We start from the raw sequence: 24,820 nt of genomic DNA on the forward strand, positions 1-24,820 counted from the left end.
AGGAATTAACTTATTCTTTTTGAGACAGAAGCATTTTAGAAACGTTTATCTGTATGCCATCCAAAATTTGCAGCTTAAATTTGCCCAACTGCTCCCCTTCTTCCTATTAAGAATTATTTAATTGAACTGCATTAATTCTAAAATGCCTTGGCTTCAAAGATGAAATCAGTCGCACAGCAAATACTATTTCTAGACACTCTTTGGGTATTTTCAGGTGTGCAAGAAGGACTCCAGCACTTAGTTTACAGTTTTATTTACTAGAAGAAAAAAAATGCTTTGAACAGACCCTCTTTGCTACAGGGTGCTTCTTCCTCCATTTCAGAGACCCTAATTCCTCTCCTGCATGTCTTAGCAGGGGGTACTCCTCTTCCTTGCCCACTCCACACTCTTTGTATTGCTTTAAACGGCCAGAGAAACCCCAATTGTGTCAGATCCCCGCTCCATAAAGAATTCCCTAAGGTCTCCATTCAAACCCAGATGCAAGAGATAAGCGGCACTGGGCTGGCAACAGGACTGCAGCCGGGAGGGGACCATTAGCATGAGAGCCTGAGATCTCCCCTCCAGGCTATGGAAACAGGAACTCGCAAACAGCCCGGAATTGGGCACTCAATTAGAACCAGCAGCCAGTTCCCAGATAAACCTTTACACCACACCATATTTGTCAATGCCTTGCTGCTTGGTTCCTGCCCCACACTTCTGCACAGAAACGGAGAACTTATTTCCCAAGTGAAAGCCAACCCTGGTGCATCCACCGCCCCATGGTCCCTGTCTGACCCGGCTCCGCTGTGCCAGGCAGGGCTGGCTCTGCTGACCCGCAGCGCGCTCAGAGCGGGCACCGGAGCCCAGGGAGCTGCTGCAGCCAGGCACTGAAGGCAGCGAACACTCCCAGCAGACACTGCCCTGTTGGAGCCCTAGCTGCTGAAATTTCTAACTTTCTGCACTAACACTGACCCCCAAGAAAACACTACATTTAGCCTTAAACCATAGAGAAAGTTTCCAAAATTGAATGATAAAACTGAGATTATGAGTGTGTAGTTTGAATAGAAGTGTCTAACATCACATAGTAAAAAAAGAGTTTAAAGTTTTAAAATATAGTAATCTATATAAAACAAGATAGAAGTTTTAAAGCAGAAGCTAATCCTCCTTTACCTTTTTTACTGTCTTCATGAGCTTAAGTACTATTGTATAATTTTAAAAATCCACATTACAAGTCACAAACAGTTTTAAATTAAAAATAATTTAAGTATGTCCTCTTAATTAAACAATTTATCCTTAAAAAAACCTTATAAAAAGAGAAGTACAACTCCATTTTATAATTTATTAATAAAACACTATATAACTCACAATTATAAGACTACAATAGAAATAAAAACTATAAACATATAAACTAATTCCAAACAAAAGTACCATCTCATACATTTAATCCAAACCTCAACAAAGAAAACAAAAAAAAAACCCAAAACCAAACAAACAAACAAAAAAAGAAACAAAAAAAACCCCAAAACGCCCAAAAAACAAACAAAAAAACCAGACCACACATACCAAACAAAAAACCCACACTTAGTGGTGGATTGGCATATAACAATTACTAAAAAATAACCAAACTCAAAATAAAATAAAAAAATTCATAGTTAAATAATCTGTTTATTTAACTAAACGTCCCACCATTATAAAAAAAAACCTGTTAAAAATTAACACTTCCCCTGCTCAGATAACTATGCATGTGGCTGGCTGGGGATGCTGCCCAGGGGAACACCAGACCCCAGTGCTGGCTGACACCCCCTCCCTGCCTGCCAGCACCACAGGACTTGACCACAGAGCTGCTTCTCTCAGCCCCTTCATTCCCAAATAAATTTCCTATACTTATGGAGAACAATTATACACTACATACAGCAACGAGCTCCTTGAGTTTGGCCTAGAATCTTTTCCAGATTTCTACAGGATCTCAGGAATACAACAGCTACCAATAGAGATACATGAGCTCAAACCAAGTTGTGTTATACCTAGAGTACGAAGGAGGGAATGGGAGCTAAAGAAAAATGTGGGCAACTAAGCACAGTCAAGGCTCACAGCCATGCTAGCCAAATCAATCAAAACTGCAACCAAGACACAGTGGTCAACAGGCTTTTTATAAAGACAAATCCTGAAGTACTAAAAAAGGATCATAGAGGTTCATGAGGAAGCTCAAGATGACAGCCTACTGGATTTCTAATAGGCTTTAAACAAATTTTAAGAAAACTAGCAAACCCCAAGTGACAAGATTTCTGCAGGGAGAAAGAGCTGATGGTCTGATTCACATGGTCCTTCCTCACTGCTGGGCTGTTTTTTTGAAAATCCTGATTTCAACACTTAAACATCTTACATTGCCTAGCACCACACTGTTCTACCACATCCTGGTAAACAAAATCAAATACAACATCAGAAAATTTATTTTGATAAATCACTTTTTTGAAAAAAACATAGGAAACTTATTCCAAATTGTAATAATTTTCTCAAAAATACAATTGTTTGGTTGGGATATTTTTTGTCAGAGAATTACTGCAGACAGTTTCACAAGACTTACATATCATGCTTATAATGCAGTCATGATAAAATTTTTTGTTAGATTTGTTTAGAAAATATCCTTTGCTTTGTAAGTTTTAACAGAGATTTGACAGAGAGAAGACCTTTTTTTTTAACTTGGTTGCAGCCTTTCCACTTGATTCTCAACACCATGAATGAATGACAGTAAGCATTACTTAAGAAATTACTGATTTGGCCAATGAGGTTACTGTAAACAATTGGCTTCCTTATTTGCAACATGACTTCAATTGTGTTTGTTTAGCTAAGCTGTCATGCATTTTATTTTGTGTAAATCCATTTAAATGTGTGACAGCTGCAGTTAGGCCTATGAGGGCATGCATGAGGCAGAAAAAGCAGCACAGGCATGTGACAGGAAAAACAATGCATTAGAAGCACTCTGACAGAGCAAAAAAATTTCCCATTTCTCCCATTCTTAAGCATTATCCTACTTCATATAAACTCTATCCCTAATGCCATGCTAGCACTTTTTCTCTCTCATTCTCTGCTTTTTTAGCCAACCATGTAAAACAAACTGTCATTGCATCAGTTATTGCACTGCATGAGACACTGGTTGAAATGCCAGAATTTTAAAAACATTTGGATTTTAAAGCTGTGAGACAAGATTCAATGTTATATAAAAGTCTACCAAGAATCTAAACCAGTTTGCCTGGGTGTAATCTCCCTGTACACAAAACATGACTAAAATTTGCTAGTTAAAGGTGACAACAATTTGATCATATTCAGAACAACTTATAAAAGTGTGCCTTGTAACCAAGTAACAACAATAATAGTAATGTTGCCTCTACCAACACTGTATAGGGTTTTGTTCTGCTTGTAGCTTTGCTTATTGAAGTTACTAGTCACAGATTTTACAGGTTGTTGATCAAATACTGTAGGTGAGTGCACTATACAGCAGCTTCTGGCCGTCACATGCAGAGAACCAGACACCTCCCTCCTGTACTGAGGAGCAGGGATGCTCCACAGAAACAAGACACTCCTTGCCCAAATTCATGCTCTTGATTCTCAGAGATAAACCTTTTTATTCTTGCTCTGCACACAGGAGAAGAATGTCACCCCACACTGGAAAGAGATGTGAAACAAGCTTCTACATCCACAGGATAGGGCACCGGAGAATGTGTTTTTCAAACAAATAAAGGGCATTCTTCAGTACCCTGCTAGCAGAATTTCAGTCAATGCTGTAGAACCCTCTCCTCTCTATCAGTATATTTAAAGCAACTAAAAAGACTCAAAATCTCCAAACTAGAGTATAGACAGACTGTAACACTTGGCACTGGGGGGACAAAAGACTTCACACAACCATAAAATCATTCAAATCTGGCAACTTTTACTCTCAAGTTTTACTCCCAAGAATGGTGTCAACAAAAGTCAGAAGAAACTGTGGAAAGAAATCTGCTCTGGTCTTTCTCCAAAGTTACAGTCTTCACTAAATGTGTGATCTAAATTATTTAGCTACATCATTACAAACAAAAGTGGCATGGATTTACAAGGCTTATGCATTTTCAACCAAATTTAAACATTGTTTACATTTGTTTACTGCAATTGTGAAAGGATTTATGATTTAACATATCCTAAAGTGGAAAAACAGACAACAGCTGAATCTGGAAGACTTTATCAAGCATCTTGATTTTAATAAATCTTTCAGTCTTTTGAAAGTAAATGCTCTTTTGTTTCAAAAATTAAAGACCAATATAAATTTATCCAATATACCTCTGGGGCAGGGATAAGCAGGTATGCTGCATTATCCAAAGTTGGACCTAATCACCTGGGTTTGCAGTACATTTTACTCAAGGATGCAAAAATGGCATCATTAATGCAAGGAAAAAAATCTATTCCTACAAAAATCACACATAGTTGTCCAATAGGCATAAAAAAATCAAAACAAACACACCATAGTCTATTTAGATAAAACATAAGTTATCACTATATGGAGAAAGTACAAGCAATTTGAATTTTTAATCTACTAGAATTCATCACTGGATTTACAACTAATTAATTTCATGTTTGTAGAATTTCTTTTTACTTTTCAGCCATGTTGTGACTGGTCTTCTGAAAGCTAATCTAAACCGTCTTTAGTCATTTGAATTGGATTTATATGCCAGTAACTTTGAAAATAAAACAACTGATGGTGTGTGAATCTTGGATTTGTTTATCTTTTTGTTTGTTTGGGGGATTTTCTGTGAATATAAAATATGCCTACCAACCACCTTCAAAGAAGTATTCTTCCTTTAGCTTAAAGAACAAGTTTTATGTGTGAACAAATTCAGAAATGCTTTTTATTTGATATAATCTAAGAATACTATTACTAGACGATATAAACTCTGACTTTTCTCAACTGAGAAGATGTTACCTAAACTCTCTCTTTTAAGTTCAGGTGACAGTTCTACACTTCTAAAGAGTTACCCATTAGAACATAACAATTTGGAGATAGAGATCACTAGCCACTTTTATCATTACAGGCTGAAAAATGTACATAAAGACAAAAAATCTTTACAGAATCCCATAGTTTCCAAATATAACTTTTCTAATCTAGTTATTTTAAACATTGTTTAGATTTGTTTTTATGAAAGAAAAGGCTTGACAGCAAATGGATTAACTTCCAGGCTGTCAGCTTATATAAAGATACAGCAACAGCTGAATCTCTTTTTACTCCTAGATCAGAGGGCTATGGAAACATTTAGAATAAAATCAGTCCAAACTAACATAATTTAGATATGTTGATCTTCCCAAAACTGAGCTCTTTTTCCCACCAGCCACTTGAAATAGGTGCAGCTTAATCCAACCCAACTGCTCAAGTGCTCCATGTACCAACAGATCCTTGGTTTGTGGGCAGCCTCGTGCTTCTCTCTCTGATGGATTTATCATTTCCTACTGAAGGCAGCCAGAAGACTGCACCACTTATTGCATTTTGGGGGTTAGTGGGGTGTGAGGAAAAGAAGACAGTAACACACAATGAAATCCTATTTTCATGATGTACAAGAGAGATTATCTACTCATTTAAACTACACCAAGGACTTAACTCAAAACATTAAGCTCTAGAAGAACTTGGTAACTTCAGTTTAAATGAATATGGATTTTAACTTCAGAAAAAATCAAATAAGTAAAATTTGAACAGGAAAAAATTTCCTTTGTATTTAATATTCACTATTTCATAATTAACCTCTGCCTTTAGAAACTTAAGTAAGAAGAATTCAGTAGAAAAATACTTCCTGGCTGGCAGACAACCCTAGCTTATCCTAAAAACCCTACAGTTCAACCAGGTACTTGGGAATCAGATCAGAACTTCCCAGTTGCCTCTCACACACATGGAGACAGCCATTTTCACATGGGCCCTCTGGCAAGCTTTGCTCCTGAGCATATGAACATCTACAGGACTATTTTTTCCCTATGGCAGGTACATTTTTCAGCAAGAATAGCAGTGGATCATAATCTATTCATAAACCTGTTCTGAAACAAGTCTGTACATTTTATAAACAAACCTGAAGTGACTTCCTATAGTGTATTTTTGGTTATTAAATGAAAAGTCAGAATAACAATGCAGGTGATCTGTTAAATAGCATTCATTGTAAAATAATCAGCCACTTGCTAGAAATCAAATTATTCTTGTTTCATACATTTATTAAATAAGGTCTGTAGAAATTAGAAATAATAGGGAGGTTTGTTCAAGTAAAAGTACAGCAGCAAAAATAAAGTAGATTATGATGAATAGAAAATATAACATTTAAGGTTACAAATATATCTATTTGGGGCATTCAGAACTCCTTGGACTTACTGCAAGTCATGTTCTTCTCACATAATCCTTTCTTTTTAAAGAAGAAATACCATGACTCTTAAAAACAGTATCTAAATCTAGATACTTCCAAAGAAACATTTTTCTTTTTTTAAAATTTAATTAGCAAATATGCTTGTAAACATGACAAGACACAGTTACTCATGCTTCTTAAATATGATACAAATCATAAATAATTATTTTACTTGAAATTTTATTTAAAATAATAGTTCTATGTTGCAAAAGAGGCATATGTAGTTGTGTTAGGTTATAAATAAATAATATGAAATTTAAAAAACATCAGTGATTTTAAAGCTATGCCAAGGCAAGAAAGAGTTGTTTCAATCCTGCTACAAAAGAGACAAGATGCTTTAAAAAAGGCAATATTTTGAAATAAGACACAAATACCTGATTTCTCTATGCATTGTCTGCTTTAAAAGGGAAAGAAGAAATATCTTTTCCACTTGTTTTACTACAGCGTCAATATTTAACAGATGGGTTGGTCCTTAAAATCTTTTCTCAATGCAGCCTATATTAAATAACTAACCAGAGCATATAATTACATAAACAAATATAAAATGCCTATGCACAGACTGGAAATTAGCATATTTTCAACAGCTATTCAAGCATCCTTTCTTTCTCCATAAAATCTACTGGTGTTCATAAATTTTCTCAGACCTACCATCTTACTTGGTCTGCCTCTGTGCATTAGCTTAGCTCAGAAAGTCAGCATGAGCAATAAGGCAACTTTTATTTTTTTCATTACTCAGAGATCAAGTATTTACCTTCCACAAGCATGTCTGGCACATCTGCTTGATATCTAGGCCCCACTCTGATTTCTCCCTTGTCTGCTAAAAGTGTTTTCAATGATGGATCATACACCAGTGAATAAAAAAAGGTATCCTAAAAAAAAGGAGACATGTTTGCAACAGTATAATAATTTTTAAAATTAGGTTTGCAAATTTGTAACACCTTCCATTTGGAAATTGGCATATTTGACAGAACACAGGTTTGGTACATAAATCTTCATTCTATATAATACAGATGTTTGATGAACGCTTTTAAAAGGATAATGAAGACTTCTCTCATTGTTAGGACTTACTTCAGAACAGAGCAATAATGAAAAGATCCATATATAAAAATATATCAATGGATTTGAAGAGAACTGATGTTAAATGCTTACTGAATTTAACAAGTTTGCACTCACAGGTATCTCAACCATACTGACTTTCCATTATAAATTAATCTCAAAATAAATAAAACACTCTTTGTAAACCCTTCTCAGGCACTAAAACTGCATTGGCAAATGTGGTATAGTAACATAAGTATAGGCCAAGTCCTGCTTTTTAAAATATTTTTACTGATTATCAGTGGTTTGGTGTAGAAATTTCAAAATAAAGACATGCTAATTTCAGTTAGAAAACATTGTCTTCCTGATGTTATATTAAGACACTCCAAAGAAAAATATGTTTATTTTAAAGGTATTTTGCAATCTTTCAAATTCTTGGGGAATTTTCTTCCTCTCTGGTAAAGCTAAGTATCCTCAGTATCTTCCAGAGGGTGACGAGGAGATACTTTCCATACGATAAAAGGAAAAAAATAAGGAGAAAAAAAAAGCACCATGTGATTTCCTCCTTCAGTATCTGCTACAGGAAAACATCTCTATATTTTCAACTGTAACATACCATATTAATTATTTCAAGTTAGTTTTCTAAATACAAACAGATTCATAATAAACCTATCATTTCAGTGTGTCAATTAAATTTTTATCAAATAATATTGTTTAAATCAGTGTTGTGAACAACATAATTTTTTTAACATATCATCCAAGGTGTGATTTTCAAAGTATTGTTTGCCCATTTGTTAAAAATACAGAAAGAAAAATAAACTTATCCTAATATTTACTTGAACAGAAATCACAATTACCTCTTTCTCCAGGTATGACAGCACAGATTCTGTCTCATTCAGAAGTGCAACGCTGCATTTTCCCCTACACAAACATAAGCAAGAATAGCAACTTTGTAAAAAGTTCAAATTTCAAGTAGTTACTTACAAGAGAACAATCTAGATATATTTTAAACTTCCACACCAAAAATAGAAAAACATGAAAATATTTAAAAATTAATATTGCAATACTTTATTAATACTAAAATTCATATAAAAGCAACAAAACAAATGGCTGTACTGAACCAAGCATTCAAATACATTGGAATTCCATCAAACTGGGAAATAATTTCAGTAATGGAAAGGCAAAAGAAGAGAAGAGGTACAATGGCAAACAATAAATGCACACACAATTAACCGAAAGGCCTGGATTATAGAAACATCACCTCCAAGTGATTTATCTCCAGTAAGTTCAGTGTATAATTTGAAAAAAAACCCTTCAAACTGGAAAGAATATAAGGCTTTACTCTTCAGGCTGTAAAAACAAAGCACTTTTCTCTTTTGAATGGAAGCATTTTTAATAATGAATCATGGAATTCTATTAGTTTCTTCTCTGCCCACATTAAAATGCTGACGACCACATTTCTGTGCAGGCTCCTGTTGCCTAGTAGTGGTACAGACCTGCCCACTGTAACATAAGCAGTCAATGCAATGGGACTGGGAAACCAACACCCTCCTCCCCTTCTCATCCCGTCTCCCCCAGCATTGTCTTGCCTCAAATTTCTCTATCTCCAACTTCTCCACAAGCAACCTACAGAATTATTTTCAAAAAATAATATTTTAAAGAAGCACTTATGGATATGGATGAAAAATGTTAAGTGTGCTGAATCACCTTGCTAGCAACTCGCAAACTCGCATTTTTATGGTATAATTTACAACTGAACTACCATTTTATAGATACACATATATGTATGTGTGTGTGTATATATATATATATATACACACATATATATGAAGATATATTTATTACCCCTTACACATAGCACCTTGTATTTCACGCACCAAAGTTTTACTAAGTTTAGTTGGTATTTGCCAGGAAGTTCGTGTGGCCTTATACATCCAGCTACAGGAAATATGCCCAGAACACCCACCTCCCATCTACCCTCAAGGAACAGACCAGAACACAAATAGAGAAACTCGTTTGCAGAGACCTTCTTGATTTTAAGATAACACCAAAATGAGTATTGTAAAGTTATTCTGTCAAGGAGAGCTGACTCTAAGCTCAACCAGAGGCATTAGAAGCCAATTGCTAATAGGTGATCATTAAGTGAACATACCCAGCTAATGTCTTATTCATTGCCACTGCACATCCTGGGAAAGGGGGGTAAGCCACAAGTTACTGTCCTGAATTTCTCCTCATTGTCATATCTGTCAGGAGAACCACACCATCCAGGAAAAACGGGAAGAAGAGGAAGAAAATCTGACCAAAATACACAACAAGTGAGGAAAATTCTCCTGCAGCAGAGAAGTGGGAAACCTTCCAGACACCCGATCATGTCCTTCTTTGAAGGTTTAAGCTTTCAGCCTTGATAATTCCCAAGTGTTCACTTCCAAAAATTAATTGTGTTATAGCATGAAGTCAGTTTTCCAACTTTATTTTAATATTTTATTTTGTTTTTTAGTGTAAAGAGCTAACCAGGAGTTCACCTTTCCAGTCTGGTTCTATTCCATACAGCTCCAGTGTGGCCCCTCTCTCCATTAGAGCCTGCCCTTATTTAACTTCAATTACCACAGAGGCATTCATTGCTCCACTGCCATGGTGACTGCAAAAGTATTTTATTGACCAACATCCTCGTTGATTGCTGGTCCGCTAAAAAATTCATTTTATTTCATCAAGATCCAAGATTAGTCCCCGCAGCATGTCTTCTAAGTGAGTGAGTTGCTATTTGATGCTAAATTTCTTCATACAGCACTCGAACCATCTAATGGCTGGAGTCACACAGAGGTAACATTTTAAATGCATATATGACCTCTTGCATGGACTTGTGTCTTAATGTAGACAGCACTGGAACTACAGTAGACACTAAAATAAAAAACAACAAAACTCATGTTTGAAAACAGATGAATTACAGAAACCTTTCTACTTTTAATTTTCTATATTTCAGTTACCCATTACTGTAATCTAGAAACCTGAAATACCTAACAAAAGTGATTTAGAATCTTACCAAATTGAAAAAGGCCTACTAATTATATAACCTCTCCTCTCCCATCAGAGTAAAAGCTGCTCTGTATAGTCGCAAGAACTCTACCGGACTGAACTGAGCATCTAGCTCATTGCAGCATGAACACTGGGCACGCCTCAATCATGGATGCTAAGGTAAGAACTTAAGTGAATATTGATTTGTAGTAATATGCACCTTAATATTCTCCACTGCACTTTTCACCCATTCTTCAATACTAATAATCAAACACCCTGGAGAAAAAATTAATGTCATTTAAACCACATTACAAGGCAACTTGGGAGTTAGTTTTTTAAGGGATGTATCTGAGAACCCTTAGTTTCTTTGGATTTAAAAATATTTTCCTCCTTACAGTGTTCTGGAGCTTTATTCCTTAATGTTTTTAAATTAGGATAATTGAGAAATATAGAGCTATATCAAATAAAAAAATCAATATAACAGCACACAGTCTGACTCTTCCAAACTAGACAAAGAAAGGGGGAGCTAGCTACCTACAAAAATAAATCGGTATGTATGAGTATGCTGCATTTAGCAGATTATAAAATCAGTTACACACCAAAATAAAATTATACTCTATTCTTTCAGAAATCCTGCTGTCTTTACATTTTGAGTATTATTTACTCAATGAATGTCACACATTCATTGTTCTGTTGGAGTCTCCTGCCTAAAATGCATCATTAAACTGAACTCGGCTAAAAATTACAAGGAATTGCCCAGTTTTAAAAAAATACATAAACAAAGAGTTATCTACTATTTTTCCATATATGAAACCTTCCTCCTATTATGTAACTCTGATTCCCTGATTTAAGCTGTATTTCTCCAACAAGTAGCGTTCCTGGCTTAACTGGCATCATCAAGGTGAATTATTACTTAACAGGATCAGAAGGTCTCAATATTACGATGATTGATCTTATGTCTCCAAATGTCTGATTTTGACCTTCTTCTCAAATTAAAAATATTCAAAAAATTGGTTTTTACATCCTACAGAATTAGGCAAAATTTATCTTGTAGGAGTGTTGAGGGAAAGTTTAAACAACCTCAGCAATGCACAAATAACAGTAACCAAAAAAAGTAAGTTAGCTTTTATGTCTTCATTTAAACTTGATTTTGATGAGATTAAGTTGTGCCTTCAGAATCCTTTCTGCTCTTAGACTTACTTCATATTTAAACTGGTCACAAATAAAGGGTTGTTCCATCGAGCTGACAAGAATGCCAACAAATCTTATTATATAATTAAATCAGCCAGCAACAAAAAGTAATTTAGAGGTCTTGCAGTAAAAGGAGACAATAAAACTTGCCTGTAAATATATGCTCATGTTATTGCCAGCTTCTATCATATAAACCACTTAGGATTCAGCTTCTTCTCCTGTCCTGATAACCAGAGCCACAACTCATAACTTTCTTCTTTAAAGCATTAATCATGTGAAAGCTCTTTTCACATGCTACACCTTCCTTCACTCTCATTTGTTTTGTCTGCTTGTAATTTTTTTCCTGTATGTTCCAGGTGACTTTACCAGTGAGTGGACAATTTCTGATCATTTACACCCCTCTGCTAAGGGATGGCTGACAAGCTATTTTTCCACACCTATGGCCTACTTCCATACCTCAGGGAAGCCCTTCTGTTACAATACAGAAATGAGATTCACACTTTCTCCAGAAAAAAAAAAAAAACCAAAAACCAAAAAATTTTAGTTCTAAAGTGCCTTAATGATTTTGTAGGAAAGGATTTCTACAACAGCCCTAGCAGAAATCCAGAACCATACAGTCCCAAAACTAAAACTCTAACCATTGACAGTGAAAACCTCAAAGCACAGAGACACTGATGAGGATTATAAGGAAATGGCAAGAAATACCAGTTATCATGGTAGATAGAAGTCTCACTGAGGGGAACATAAGGATTTGCTCCCCCTCCCCACCACCCTTGTTTTATGGAACTATTTCTTCTGGGATGGGTGGGAGGCTGTTTACTGTGGAACAAAGAAAAGGAGAATTAAATTCTAAGAAATAAGTGACAGGTTTTTTGTGAGGCACTCATAGGTCAGACTGTCTTGGACAAGTCAATATGGAGCTCATGAAAATCAACACTCTGTGTGAGATGTCAGTTACCATACCAGCCCTGAAGGACAGATTTCACAGACAGTAAGCAGAGGTAAGACCTAAGAGATCTCAAAAACTAAAGGTAAAAACATGCCATGTTTCAGTGAGACCCAAGAGAGGAATGAATACCATATAGGAACTTACTTCAGACAACAATGTGACAACAATCAGTATTTAGATGAGAGAAGGATAAGACTGACCTTAGTTATCTAGTACAATGAAGACAAAATATGATGACAACAAGCTCAAGAGTTTAAGTTGCAATAAAAAAAGTTGTACCAAGCTTATTATACCAGACAATGTTATCAAAAGATCTCAATAAAGTCTGGTTAAACAACCTACAACAAAACATCAAATTGCCCAAAAGATCGAAAGAAATGCCTTCTTGTTTGCACTGCTAGGCAATTGCTCTTTAATGAGCTTTTTCTTAAAGTAATCAAAAATATAGATTAAAACCTTTATGAAAATTTTAAAAAGCTGATGCAAACACTTATATTTTACAACTATCAAAATTAATCAAAATCAACAGCAACTGCCTCATCATTTCAGCCTTAACTTATATACCAAGGGAAGCTTCTACAGTTCCAGTTCTGCTGCTCTTGCAGGCTATTTCTTCATGTTTTCACCAGATGAGTAAGACAGCCCATGAGACACAAACTTTTAAAAATAGAGATTTTTTGGAAGAGAAGGTATGCAAAATAAAAAAAAAAAATTACAGAAAGAAATCACAAGAAACAAAATACCTGCTGCCTTTTAACTAGTATGAATGATAAGACAGGAAAAGGCACCTTCATGGCTTCAGTACCATGCCAACAAAATCTCCTGTTGGAATGAAGATGTAGCCTGGGTGACAATGCAGTGCAAGAATTCCCAGAACTCATTGCTCTGGGTTCCCACCAAGTCAATGAAACTTTATATGCATTGCTTATTCAGATACAACCTCAAGAAAAAAAAAAACACATGTGCAGGCACAACCCCAGAGACTTAGAAATAACAATTATCAATTGCCCTCCAGAAAACAACAGAATTATGTTGGATAATTTTGTACAGATATATACCAATTGTATCTTGATGATCTGCATCAAGAAATGTTACTGTCTCAGTAGACATTTGGAACACAGAAGCATGAGTCACTAGCTAGACAGTCTGAGAATAAAATAAGAAAGAATATTAGGAAATATTATGCTGGTGAGAAACATTTGATTTGATTTTAACATATGCTGTTACTTCAATGGCAATCAAAGATTAAACTCCAATGAAGGTACATAATGAAGAGGGATAGAAAGGAGCAGGTGCAGGAATAGAACTCCAGAGAGATCTTTCCCACATCCAGCATAAAGGGAGAAAAAGGGGAGAAAAGACAGTGAATTAAGGAGGAGAGAGCTACCTGAAATAACAACACTTTTTTCTCTGAACTGTCTTAAATGAGAAAGTGTTCTGAAGATTTCCAATCAAACACCCACTTTGAGCCAAGTCTTGATCCCTTACCAGCAGCCTACACTGCAATGCTGATCACCAAACCACAGAGGGGGAACTGCAGAGTCCAAAGAGCTTCTATTAATTACATGAAATTGATTCCCCAGTCACAGCAAGCCAGTACTAAGAGTACTTGTGCATTTTACTTTGAAGCACGATTTAAGGGGCACAGAATGTGCTGACAGACTCATACCAATGTCTTTATAGCAAATTTCAAGTTCCCAAGACTGCAAAGAGAATAACTGGGGAGCAAGCTACTGCATAACACTAAAAACAAACAAAAATCATCATGGTGATTTAAACTTGTAATAGATCCCTAACTACAATCAGACTTTTAAAATATTCAATCATTATCTAGAATTGACAAAAAACATCTGTATTGAATTGATTTATAATTAATTGGCTCGAGTCTGTCTCTGTCCATTTATAGAGCCATCTCAAACACGAGGAAGAAAACCTAAACAAAAATTTGATCGGTGACTACTACTGGGATCTGTGCCTCTGACAAAGTAATACCAACCTTCCAAAGAATACAAGATTGTGTATCTGTGGCCAAAAGATAAATCAATAAATTTGGTATTATCTGATTAACACACACTTGATCAAATAAAATCAAAAACAGAATGCACAGCAAACTAATATATGCACATCTAAATGTACTAGTAAATGCCTGGCATTTAAACATGTGCATAGATCATATGGATGGATGGCTCAGGATTTTGATACTGCATGTGGCTTTTAGTCAAAAACTTCAGAGTTTTAATTTTAATTTGAGCTGGAGTACTAATTTTGTGCACTCCAAATTGGTAGGATTTACAGACAGTCTCCCGAAGCAATCGTGCCCAACTGACATGGATTTAAAAGTAATAAAAGGTAAATATTTTCTAAACGTGGCCACCGTAAAACTACATATTTTGATATCTCTAAACAAGCATAACTGTAGATGTACTTTCTGTAAACTGCACTGTTGCAAACTCAAGTGATTGATATTTTCTCTCTAGGGATTAATTCATGCTAAAATGTAAAAGAATTGTTGCCTTTTAGCACAGCAGCAGTGATGCACATGAACTGAACAAAACCACAGGAAGCTGGTTAGGAATGATTTTCCATACATTGATTAAACCATTTAGGTTGGAGAACACCGTTAAAATCATCAAGCCCATTACAAGCTGCCCAGCTCAGAAGCAACACACATCACTCCAAGCAACTGAAAATAAAAGTTTTGCATCTTATGAAAGGCTCCTACTTGGTAATTATGTCACTACAGAGAAATATGTACTGATTTTCAGATATTCATGTTACAGTTTTCCACTGATAAATACACCTTTTCTTACACTGTTTCTGGTACTGGTTATTGACCACATATGAAAACAGGATTCTGTCCTGAACTGAATTTTTATTTTAATTAAGGTAACAATAATTCAAATTTTACTGGAAAAGAAAAAAAGAAGAGAATAGTCAGACATGTTTCAAAAGTCCCTTTGTTAAGCAAGGTATTCTTCCCATCTGGAATGAGTTTATTTGGAGCAATCTAAATGATTAGGTAAGCACATGCCTATGCAAAACAAATTCACACCTTATCCTGTCTGATTAGGCCAGAAAATAATCAGGCTTATAAGGATCATTGTAAGCTTTTAAAAAGTAGGTAAAATTTGTATATATACTCACACACCCTATATGCAGAAACTTCTAGTTTGCCAGGAATGCAAAAACTAGAAATCCCAAGGTAATACCACTAAATGATAAAGGTCCCTGTTTTGAGAAGTAACACTATAAAATGACCTGCCACATCCGTCTTGAGCTTCAGAGCATTCGTTGTGTTTTGAGTTAAGGAATCCCACATTCAGAAAAAAAGGATTTCTCTACACCTTAGTTGTATCACACAACTTTCTTTTTTGCTGTTCTTTCTTCTGCATGACCTCATCAGGACTTACTAATATTGATACTTGAAACAACTGAGTCATTTATAACACATCTAAAGAGCACCACAAGGTTACAGTTTGTAAGCATGACATATTCATATAAACTTCATGTTCTTAAGCTACTTTTTATTCCACGTCTACAAAGTGGTACCAATCAAAGTTTCTTTAGTCTACCCAAGAGCAAGGGTACTATTTAAAAACCAAAAAAACCCCCCACCAAAATAACAAAAAAACCAAACAATTAAAATTTAACAAAACACCAAACTGAAAAAAAAATTCATGCAGTGTTCTGAATTCCATTAATGTTCAGAATAATGTCAAAAGAGGGAAACCAAGATCCTTATAGACTGGTACTTCAGAAGTTTAAGCGCACTTTTTTTGTACATTTACATGTAAAAATATCCAGACAGTACAAATTGCTTAATAAAAATTGAAGAAGTCTTCTCATGATCTGACTGTTTGGATGCTCTTTAACATCACATATGCACAGGCACATTCTCCCCAGTCATATTAATCAGCTTTTAATAAAACTATCTTACGCAATCACGGTTTTTGAAAGGCTCATGAAAACCTTTCTGTGCTGGAACAGAAGTAATAAACCAAGCCATTACCACCTTAGGATACTTTTGAGGGCTCTTTTCTTGATTTTGCCTTTTGTTTGTCAGTTTTTAAAATAAAGGATGTGCAACAATATCTTAGAATCAATGCTCAGAATGTTTGTCTTCCATAGGTGCATACAAAACTTGAATTTGCTGTTTATGTCAAGCAACAAATAGAATCCTCTAAAAAACCTAATAAACACTTAGTTTATCCAATTGCAGATTGAATAAACACTCCCCATTAAAGATTAGGGTGTAAATTTACTGCAGTTGTTTGAACAAACCCCATCATAACAAACATCTATATAACGTACCGATATCCTACATATGTAAATTAAAATGCAAGAAAAATAATATTATTTTCTTTTTTTTTTCCTGAAGGGAGTGGAGGTTTTTATTGCTGTATAAAGCATCCCAAAAGATTTCCACCTTCTTTTATTATGACATCTGAGAATGCCTGGCTTATTTATACTTTCCAAACACTTAAAATATAATCATCATCACCTACATAAAAACTCCCCAATCCCAAGACTGGAACACCAAATAAGCAAACAAGATATAAGCAAAGATATTGAAATGGTAAGATGAACCTTGATGTATAAATAAATTCTTCTATACCGTTCATAAGAAATATTTAACTATAGAGCAATTACAAATTAACTTAGACAACAATGCATTTTTTACAACAATCTAAACATGTTTAATATCTATTAACACTTGAGAGCTTAAGAACGAAAAAATAAATTTAAAGCTCAAAGCTCATACCAAATGCATCTCCAACAAGATAACCACCAGCAGATTTTTATACAAGAATCCACTTTTAACACATGCTAAGCTTTATGGTGAATTCTGCAACACCGGCAGATAATTTCAATTTTGTGACACCTTTCAGCATTCTTCACCCCGTAACTTTTCATGCCTTTCCAAAATGCTCTATTTGGTAATGCTCAAGCCTCTCTGGGCTGCTCAGAGGAGCCACCTGCACCGACCCTGGGGGCACTCCCTGTGCGACATGAATGAAGGAGAGCGGCACAGAGAGTCCGGCGGGCAGGACAGCTGTGACAAGGACACTGGGATTACAGAGCCTGGCAAAACTGCATCTGCAGCACGCAGGGATTAGGCAGGAAGGAGATAATCCACTGGAGGGGTGTTACTGCCTGCACACATATGAGCAGACAGAGGAGGCAATAATTTCACTTGTAACCTGACAAGTAGGCAGGAAGGTAACCAGCCTTGTCTTTGATCCCCAGACTGAAACGTGAGCTTGCTCTGTGCCACACACCATGACTCCAGAGCAAGCCAGGTAATTCCACCTTCTATACACATTCCACTGCAAGAGCCCTGTCCACAATGAACCATTGCCACACTTAATTACTACACTACCCACTTCTAATTATTTTCTAAATCTGGCTCTCCAGGGGTTTTTTTATGCCAAAACTTTTGCTGCTCCCTGAAATGGCATAGTGACAACTAATTTAAAGGGGCAACAAAATGAAGTCTAAAAAAACCTCAGCATTTCTAACAAAGCAAATTACATATCAAAACAGTTACATATAATGTATATGTAACAAAAAAAATCAGAATGCGGGATAAAACACTATTTCACTAATACAAAAGCAAACTGATTACAACAGAATTATTCAAAACCCAGAGTTGAGATCAAAAAGCTCCAGAATTCGGCATGCACATCAAAGAACTCTAACCCAATAAATTACTGCAAGGTAGTTACTCTGGAGCTTCAACTATAAAGTAACAGCAACAGGTGTATAAATGAGATATCACTGTATTTGGAATTGTGAACTACAACAAAATCAACCTTAGTGACAGTAGCAGTAATTTCCTCTACCCTTCAGTTTGAAAAAAGGGTAAACTTAAGAAAAGAAGAAAGACAAAACAAAAGCAATAAAATCTTATACATAAATGTTTTATTTATACTAAATACAAACATACTAGGTAAAATTCTTCTATTCCTTCAATTTCAACAAAAACACAGTTAGTCTCATATACTTTTCTTGGTTGAAGATGTCAGGAAAAGCCCAAGATCTGTAGCTGTCAAAAACCTCCTCCATTCTCTTAAAATCAACTTGAATTTTCTCCTTTTCCTTCCAGAGGGGTTGAGTTTTTGTGCTGTTACTCTGGAGAGAACTGATTTCCAACCTCCTATCTCCACTCTATACCACTGTACCATTTACTCCTGTAAATCCAATTTCTCCTAAGGGCTAAAACTCTAAGTGCTTAGAGCAAAGGCCAACATCATGGAGCTGCCCTGGCTTTGATTGCACAAATATCCCCTAGCTTTCTATATGGAGGCAACTGACTTGGTAGGCCAGTGACAGCAGAGAATGTCATTGAACCTGACTTCAGCAAGGCCTGCAGTGTCCTTCAAGAGGATTGGAAACATATGGACTAGACAAGAAGACAATAAGCTTGGAAAAAACCACCAGACTGGAAAAGTTGTGGTGAGTGATACAAAGTCCAGCAGGCAGCTGGTTACTGGGGGTATCCCCCAGTTGCTGACCCTGGGAAAAAATACACTTTCAACATGTCTGCAGCTGATATTAAATTAGATTTGTTCAGTCTTAAGGTATGACAACTAAAGGGAGAAATTCTGCTGCTTTGTCCAATTAGCTAATGCAAAGATAGATAGCTAAGATGGCACCAAGCTCCTTTCAGAGAAGTAGTGATAGGACACAAGGTAGTAGACAAAGTTTCAATAAGTGAAATGCAAAATAGATGGCAGGGAAAAAAAAAATCATAACAGACATCAAACACCAAAACAGACACACAGAGAAGCTGTGATATCTGCATCCTTGAGTATTCTGGAGTACTGATGGAAGAAAGCTAGAGGAGTGCCACTTCCTCAATATTTCTATCCTCTGTAGAGGATCAGCTAATTATTAAAAGTTAAAAAAACTACTGAGAATCACAGAACGTGAACACAGGTAAGTTAAAGACCTAAGTAAGGAACACCAGGAATACCTTATAGTGTATTTGCTTTGTTTCTTTTTAAAACAGTTTTAAAACATTGAAACATCAAGCTTGTTCCAGAATTTGTCTGCTAAAGGTCTTAGTAACACGTGACAGCACAGTCCTACAACATTCATCTGTTCTGAAAAGTAGATGCAAGTCATCACTCTGCTTTTGCCTGCTGTGCTGTGTGGCATGTACGATGAATTCACGTGTTTTTCTGCCTTCTTTGTGAACTATGTACTGGAGAACCTCTATTGTATTTGCTCCCTGAATTGTGAGGTGAGAAGACATTTACAATACTTCTTCTATGTAATCTTCCCTCTGCAAGGAGAATACCTTATTTCAATATCTAAATGTCAAAGTAAGTAAAAGAAACTGCACAGGATTATTATCTCCATGCTATAGTTGGAGCAGCAGAAAATTGACAGTTAAATGACTTTCTCAAAGTCAGAAGAAGGAGCTGAATAAAGTACAAGAAATTAATACAAAAATTTCCAACTTCCAGTTTTTGTGTTGTCAGCAAGAAGAGATAAGCAACCTCTCATCCCTGTGGTGTCCAGTGACAGGACCCAAAGGAATGGCCTGAATTGTGTCAAGAGAAGTTTAGGTTGGATGTTAGAAAAAGGTTTTTACACAGAGGATGGCTGGGCACTTGAGCAGGCTCCCCAGGGCAGTGCTCACAGCACCAGGCCTGACAGACTTCAAAAAGCATTTGGACAATGCTCTCAGGCACATGGTGGGATTCTTGGAGATGGTGCTGTGCCGGACCAGGAGCTGGACTCAGTGATATTTGTGGGTCCATTTCAACACAGAATATTCCATGATTTTGTGATTTGCCAATAAGACAGAAAATAAATATAAACATACAATGTGCTTCTCCTATTGGACAATATGTACCTCTTTTTTTGGCAGCTTCTAGACACTAATGGTCTGAAATAGCTGGGGGAAGATAGATGTAATAAGAAAATGAAAACTCCTTAAGAATGCAATGTAAGAATGCATTTTTTCACACTAAGACTCCCCCCATCACTGTGCTATTTCTTTTCCATTTCTAGATTCATCATCTCCTCATTCCAACACAAAAGAAAGGTTTTCTGACTGCTAAATAGAAGCTGATGTGAGCACCTACATCATTTACAGAAAGAAGTTGACAAACACTTTTTGAGCTTTAGCAAGTCTCTTCCTACATTAGCATTAAAGGCAATTTAAAACAACACTTGAAATGCTTCTGTAACATTTAGACAAATTCAGTCATGACTTCTTCACATTTAGTGAAGATGGGGTAATTTTAATTTTACATGCATGCAGCCCTAAACTGCAGATCTGACCAACGAGTCACTGCCTCCATTCCAAACCCATCTGCTGTTTTCCAGACCAGACAAAATGGTCAAGCTTCCTTTGGCCAGCAGAATAACTAAAAAATTAGCTCTTCAAAACATAAGACTGACTTTCCACTGAAGTATCAACCCATGCTATCAATTGGCAAGCTAGAGGTCTGACATTCTTGTCCCTTCTAAGGCTCAAACATCAAGCAACAGAAGGAAAAAACAAAGGTGCTTCCAAAGCAGTTCATGGGATAACCTGGCCCAACTCAGCTAAGATCAGTGACACCTTTTTGCAAGGCTGTAGCAGTCCAGCAGATGGGCTATGGGCAGGCAATCCACCCAGATAAATTGTATTTACTACTTCTTACCTGATATGCGTTGCTGGTAGGGACTCATACTGGCGAGAAAGGAAAAGCTCTCTGTGCTTCAACTGATGTTTCTGTTTATCAGTCAAATCAACCTCAATTGTAGTTTCAGACTCTTCTTCAACTTCTTCTGCAGAGAAGCAGAGCGTAGGTCGAAATTAACTGTGTTGCATAACATCATTGCAGCCATTTCATTTGACATCCCCCCCCACCCCTTAGCAACCTCCTTTAGTATTTCAAAGAAAAGATGAGTTTAACAAGACTACAGTTTATGTAACTTGACAGAATGTTAAGTATTTTGAATTATACACTTCTACTTCAACCCTTTAAAAAATCATGCTCCTTTCCTCTGTACTACGCATTGATGTCTTTCACACTGTTTAAGAACAATCCTGTCAACATTACTCATTCTTTTTTCATCTTCTTTCCTCTGTTTTTTTTTCTCTTGCTTGCTGACCAGTTTTGGGCTTGACTTTCTCTTGCCAATATTACCAGTACTAAAACTTTTACAGAAGTCCCAGAGAAAAGCACACTTTCTATGAACTGAAATTTACTAAAGATAATTGAAGTCCAAGACCGCAAAATCAGTCTATGAAACTGAAAAAGTCTAATGCCTTCCACTATGCTAACCACCTTCCATACTGACAACAAATGCAGTGAATTGGCATATTTAAATAAGATTTAAAGTTGTTTCTCTTTTAAGCAAGACAGGAACAAATAAAAGCAGACACTAGAAAGAGTCACATATAGAATTGAAGGGCAATGCTCCCAGTGCTTGCTAACATGTCACACAATGGCAGGCTCTCCAAAAGACCTACCCTGGGATGCTGATGGCTTAAATCTGCCTTCCTAGTGGATTTTTGGGATATGTGGAACTTGAATCTGTACTTCCTCCAGCTTCCCAAAAAGGGCAAAAAGTCTCTCTGAATAATGGATGCAAAAATACAGACCCTTTAAAAACTTCTTTAAGATTTGGTAACTTTCTACCTGATAAATTATCCATCATCTGCAAAGTCAAGTGTAGTTTACAAAATGTTTCTCACAAAATCAACAACAGAACCTCAGCATGAGATAGTATTTCATGTAACTACCTACAACAGAGGACCTCACCCTCTCTACTAATAATAACCATTTTTACAACCAACCTACAAAGACTATTTCAAATTGAAGCCTGCCTGCATCCTCATAGCAACCACAGTTCTCTCCAAATGCAACACTACTACTTTTTTTAATCATGCCTGTGTGTAGTTCATTTCACTTCTAATAGTTCTTTTCATAAAAGTGATGTAACAACATACCCTGGTATAACCAACTTCTTCAAACCCAATTCCACTTTAAGTCTATGTTGCTGTAGACACCCCCATCCCCTTCCCTGTTTTGGCATGTTTTGTGGAGAAAGACAGCAAGAAAACAAAAATGAAAACAAGAATTTCATCCATCTCACTTGACAACCCACAGCCTCACCAGGCATATGTACAGGTCCAAGTCAAACTATAACTCAATTCAGAATTATTTTGGCATCTATAATACTGAAAATAAATAAATCTTAAATCTATGCCAAGGTGAAGCATTTTTTAATTAGGTAAATAGTTAATTAAAAATAGAAATTCATGTTAAAAAGTTTATGGATTTGCTGGTTTTGTCTGGGATAGGGTAATTTTTTTCAGAGTGGCTGGTACAGGGCTGTGTTTGGATTTGTTGATAACACGGGGATGTTTTTGTTAGTGTTGAGCAGAGCTTACCCAGAGCCGAGGCCATTTCTGCTCCTCGCCCCATAAACGAGGAGGCTGGGGAGGCACAAGGAGCTGGGAGGGGACACAACCAGGACAGCTGACCCAGGGGATACCACATGGCATCAGGACCAGCATATAAAGGTGGGCACAGAAGAGGGAAAGGGGGACATTTGGACTGGTGATGTTTTGCTTTCCCAAGTCACTGTTGTGTGTAACAGACCCTGGCTGTCCTGGGGATGGATGAACACCTGCCTACCCATGGGAAGCACGGATTTAATTCTTTGCTGTGTTTGTTAATTCCAATTCTTATCCCACCTGGGGTAGTGAGCCAACAGCTGTGTGGTGTTTTATTGCTAGTTGGGGTTATACCACACTAATATTTCCAGCAATTAATTTCTACAACTGTTTATTACAGTAAGCAACCATTACAAGCCTCATTTTGATTGTCAGGTTCAAGCATTAATACTTCTTCCAGTTACCTTGGGTTTGGGGCTTTTTTCCAAAGTAATTCAGGCATCCAAACACAAGTTTGGTCAACATATCAAAAACACCTGACTGCAGATAAGGCATAAAACACAGGACAATATGGGCCATTTTAAAGTTGCTGCAGGAAGCCAGAGATAATATTCCAGAGTTTAAAATGGCTTAAGACACCTATGCTCATCTCAGTATCTTCCTCAAGTAAGAATTTAAATTTAAAAAATTAAGAAGAAAACCCACCACCTTCAAGCAAATTTATTTCACTCATCTTATATAAGCCATGAAAATTTTGATCCAATAGCCTGAAGCTGAAACCAAATGTCTTAGACCCATCTCTTAAAACACTCTGAACCTAAATATGAAACAACACAAATTCTTCTGTTGTATTTTTAGAAATAAAACAGATGTTTTACACAGGATGATCTGACAAGCTAGGTGATAAGTAGAACACACCATGACCAGACACAGAATAGTTCCATCCACTCAACACAATTTACCATAAGGAAAATGTTACCATTTCCTGCTTCAGCATTAAAATATAAAACCAATGTTCACAGTAGGATTTAGTAAAACAAGTGATAATTTGTCCCAGCAATTATACAAACCTGTACCAGGAAAGGAAACTGGATAGCATAAAGAAGGGAGGAAGAGAAGTTTGCTTGATAGCAACACAAAGAATTCTGCATCTGAAGAAACCTCCAGAGAGCTGCTTTTGAAACAGGTTTTTGCATTTATCGAGCCTTAATACCCATTAGAAGAAAAGTGGTAACAACCTTGCAGAACTTTTAGAGATCTCTTCACATCTTTGACTTGATTTACAGCACATGTGAATTTCATTTGCTGTCCAAGGAGAGAGCATTTCTATCAAAAGGAGCGAAACAGAAGGTACCTACAGGAAATCATAAAGTAGCACCATGCTAAGCACATTTCAGCACTCTGGAAGGGAAGAAAAGCAAAGGCTCAGAGTGAGCAAATATTTTTATGTAGCAATATGGTGATGACATACACAGACCTCATTGTTCCATGATTAGAGAGACAAAAAAAAAACCAATTTAAAATTGCTCAGCTAAATATAATTTTGAATCTTAGGTATGACTCCTTAGATTAACACTTCATACAATCACATTTTGAAAATTACACACTTCCCATTAGACCTTGGGCAAAATTAAAGATAATGCTGTTTTGTGGCACTTCTTCCCATTTACAAGAAATATTTCATTATTTAAAGAAAAAAAACTTAGTGAGCAAAAGCAGGCATCTCCAGTGAGTTTTTAAAACTTGTGGTCTATTATATGTGGGCTTTCTAATCATCAGTGGTAAATAATTACTGTGATCCTGAAAATCAGAGTGAGCCAGCAGCAATACTTTCAGGGACAGTAC

At 36.3% G+C, this 24,820-nt stretch overlaps 1 protein-coding gene across 4 annotated transcripts in view; it reads right to left on the reverse strand.

The window, feature by feature from the left end:
* MTA3 (metastasis associated 1 family member 3) overlaps positions 1-24,820 on the reverse strand; it is a 141,654-nt gene that overhangs the window by 97,143 nt on the left and 19,691 nt on the right. For all 4 annotated transcript variants that reach the window (XM_064708993.1, XM_064708996.1, XM_064708995.1 and 1 more), the window contains exons 4-6: positions 21,231-21,357; positions 8,276-8,339; positions 7,135-7,252 (exon numbers count right to left, since the gene is read on the reverse strand). In XM_064708993.1, coding sequence (XP_064565063.1) covers positions 7,135-7,252; positions 8,276-8,339; positions 21,231-21,357 — 309 coding nt within the window. The remainder of the gene's footprint in view (positions 1-7,134; positions 7,253-8,275; positions 8,340-21,230; positions 21,358-24,820) is intronic.

This window comes from Zonotrichia leucophrys, chromosome 3 (assembly GCF_028769735.1).
Source record: "Zonotrichia leucophrys gambelii isolate GWCS_2022_RI chromosome 3, RI_Zleu_2.0, whole genome shotgun sequence".
In the NCBI taxonomy this organism is placed as follows: Eukaryota; Metazoa; Chordata; class Aves; order Passeriformes; family Passerellidae; genus Zonotrichia; species Zonotrichia leucophrys.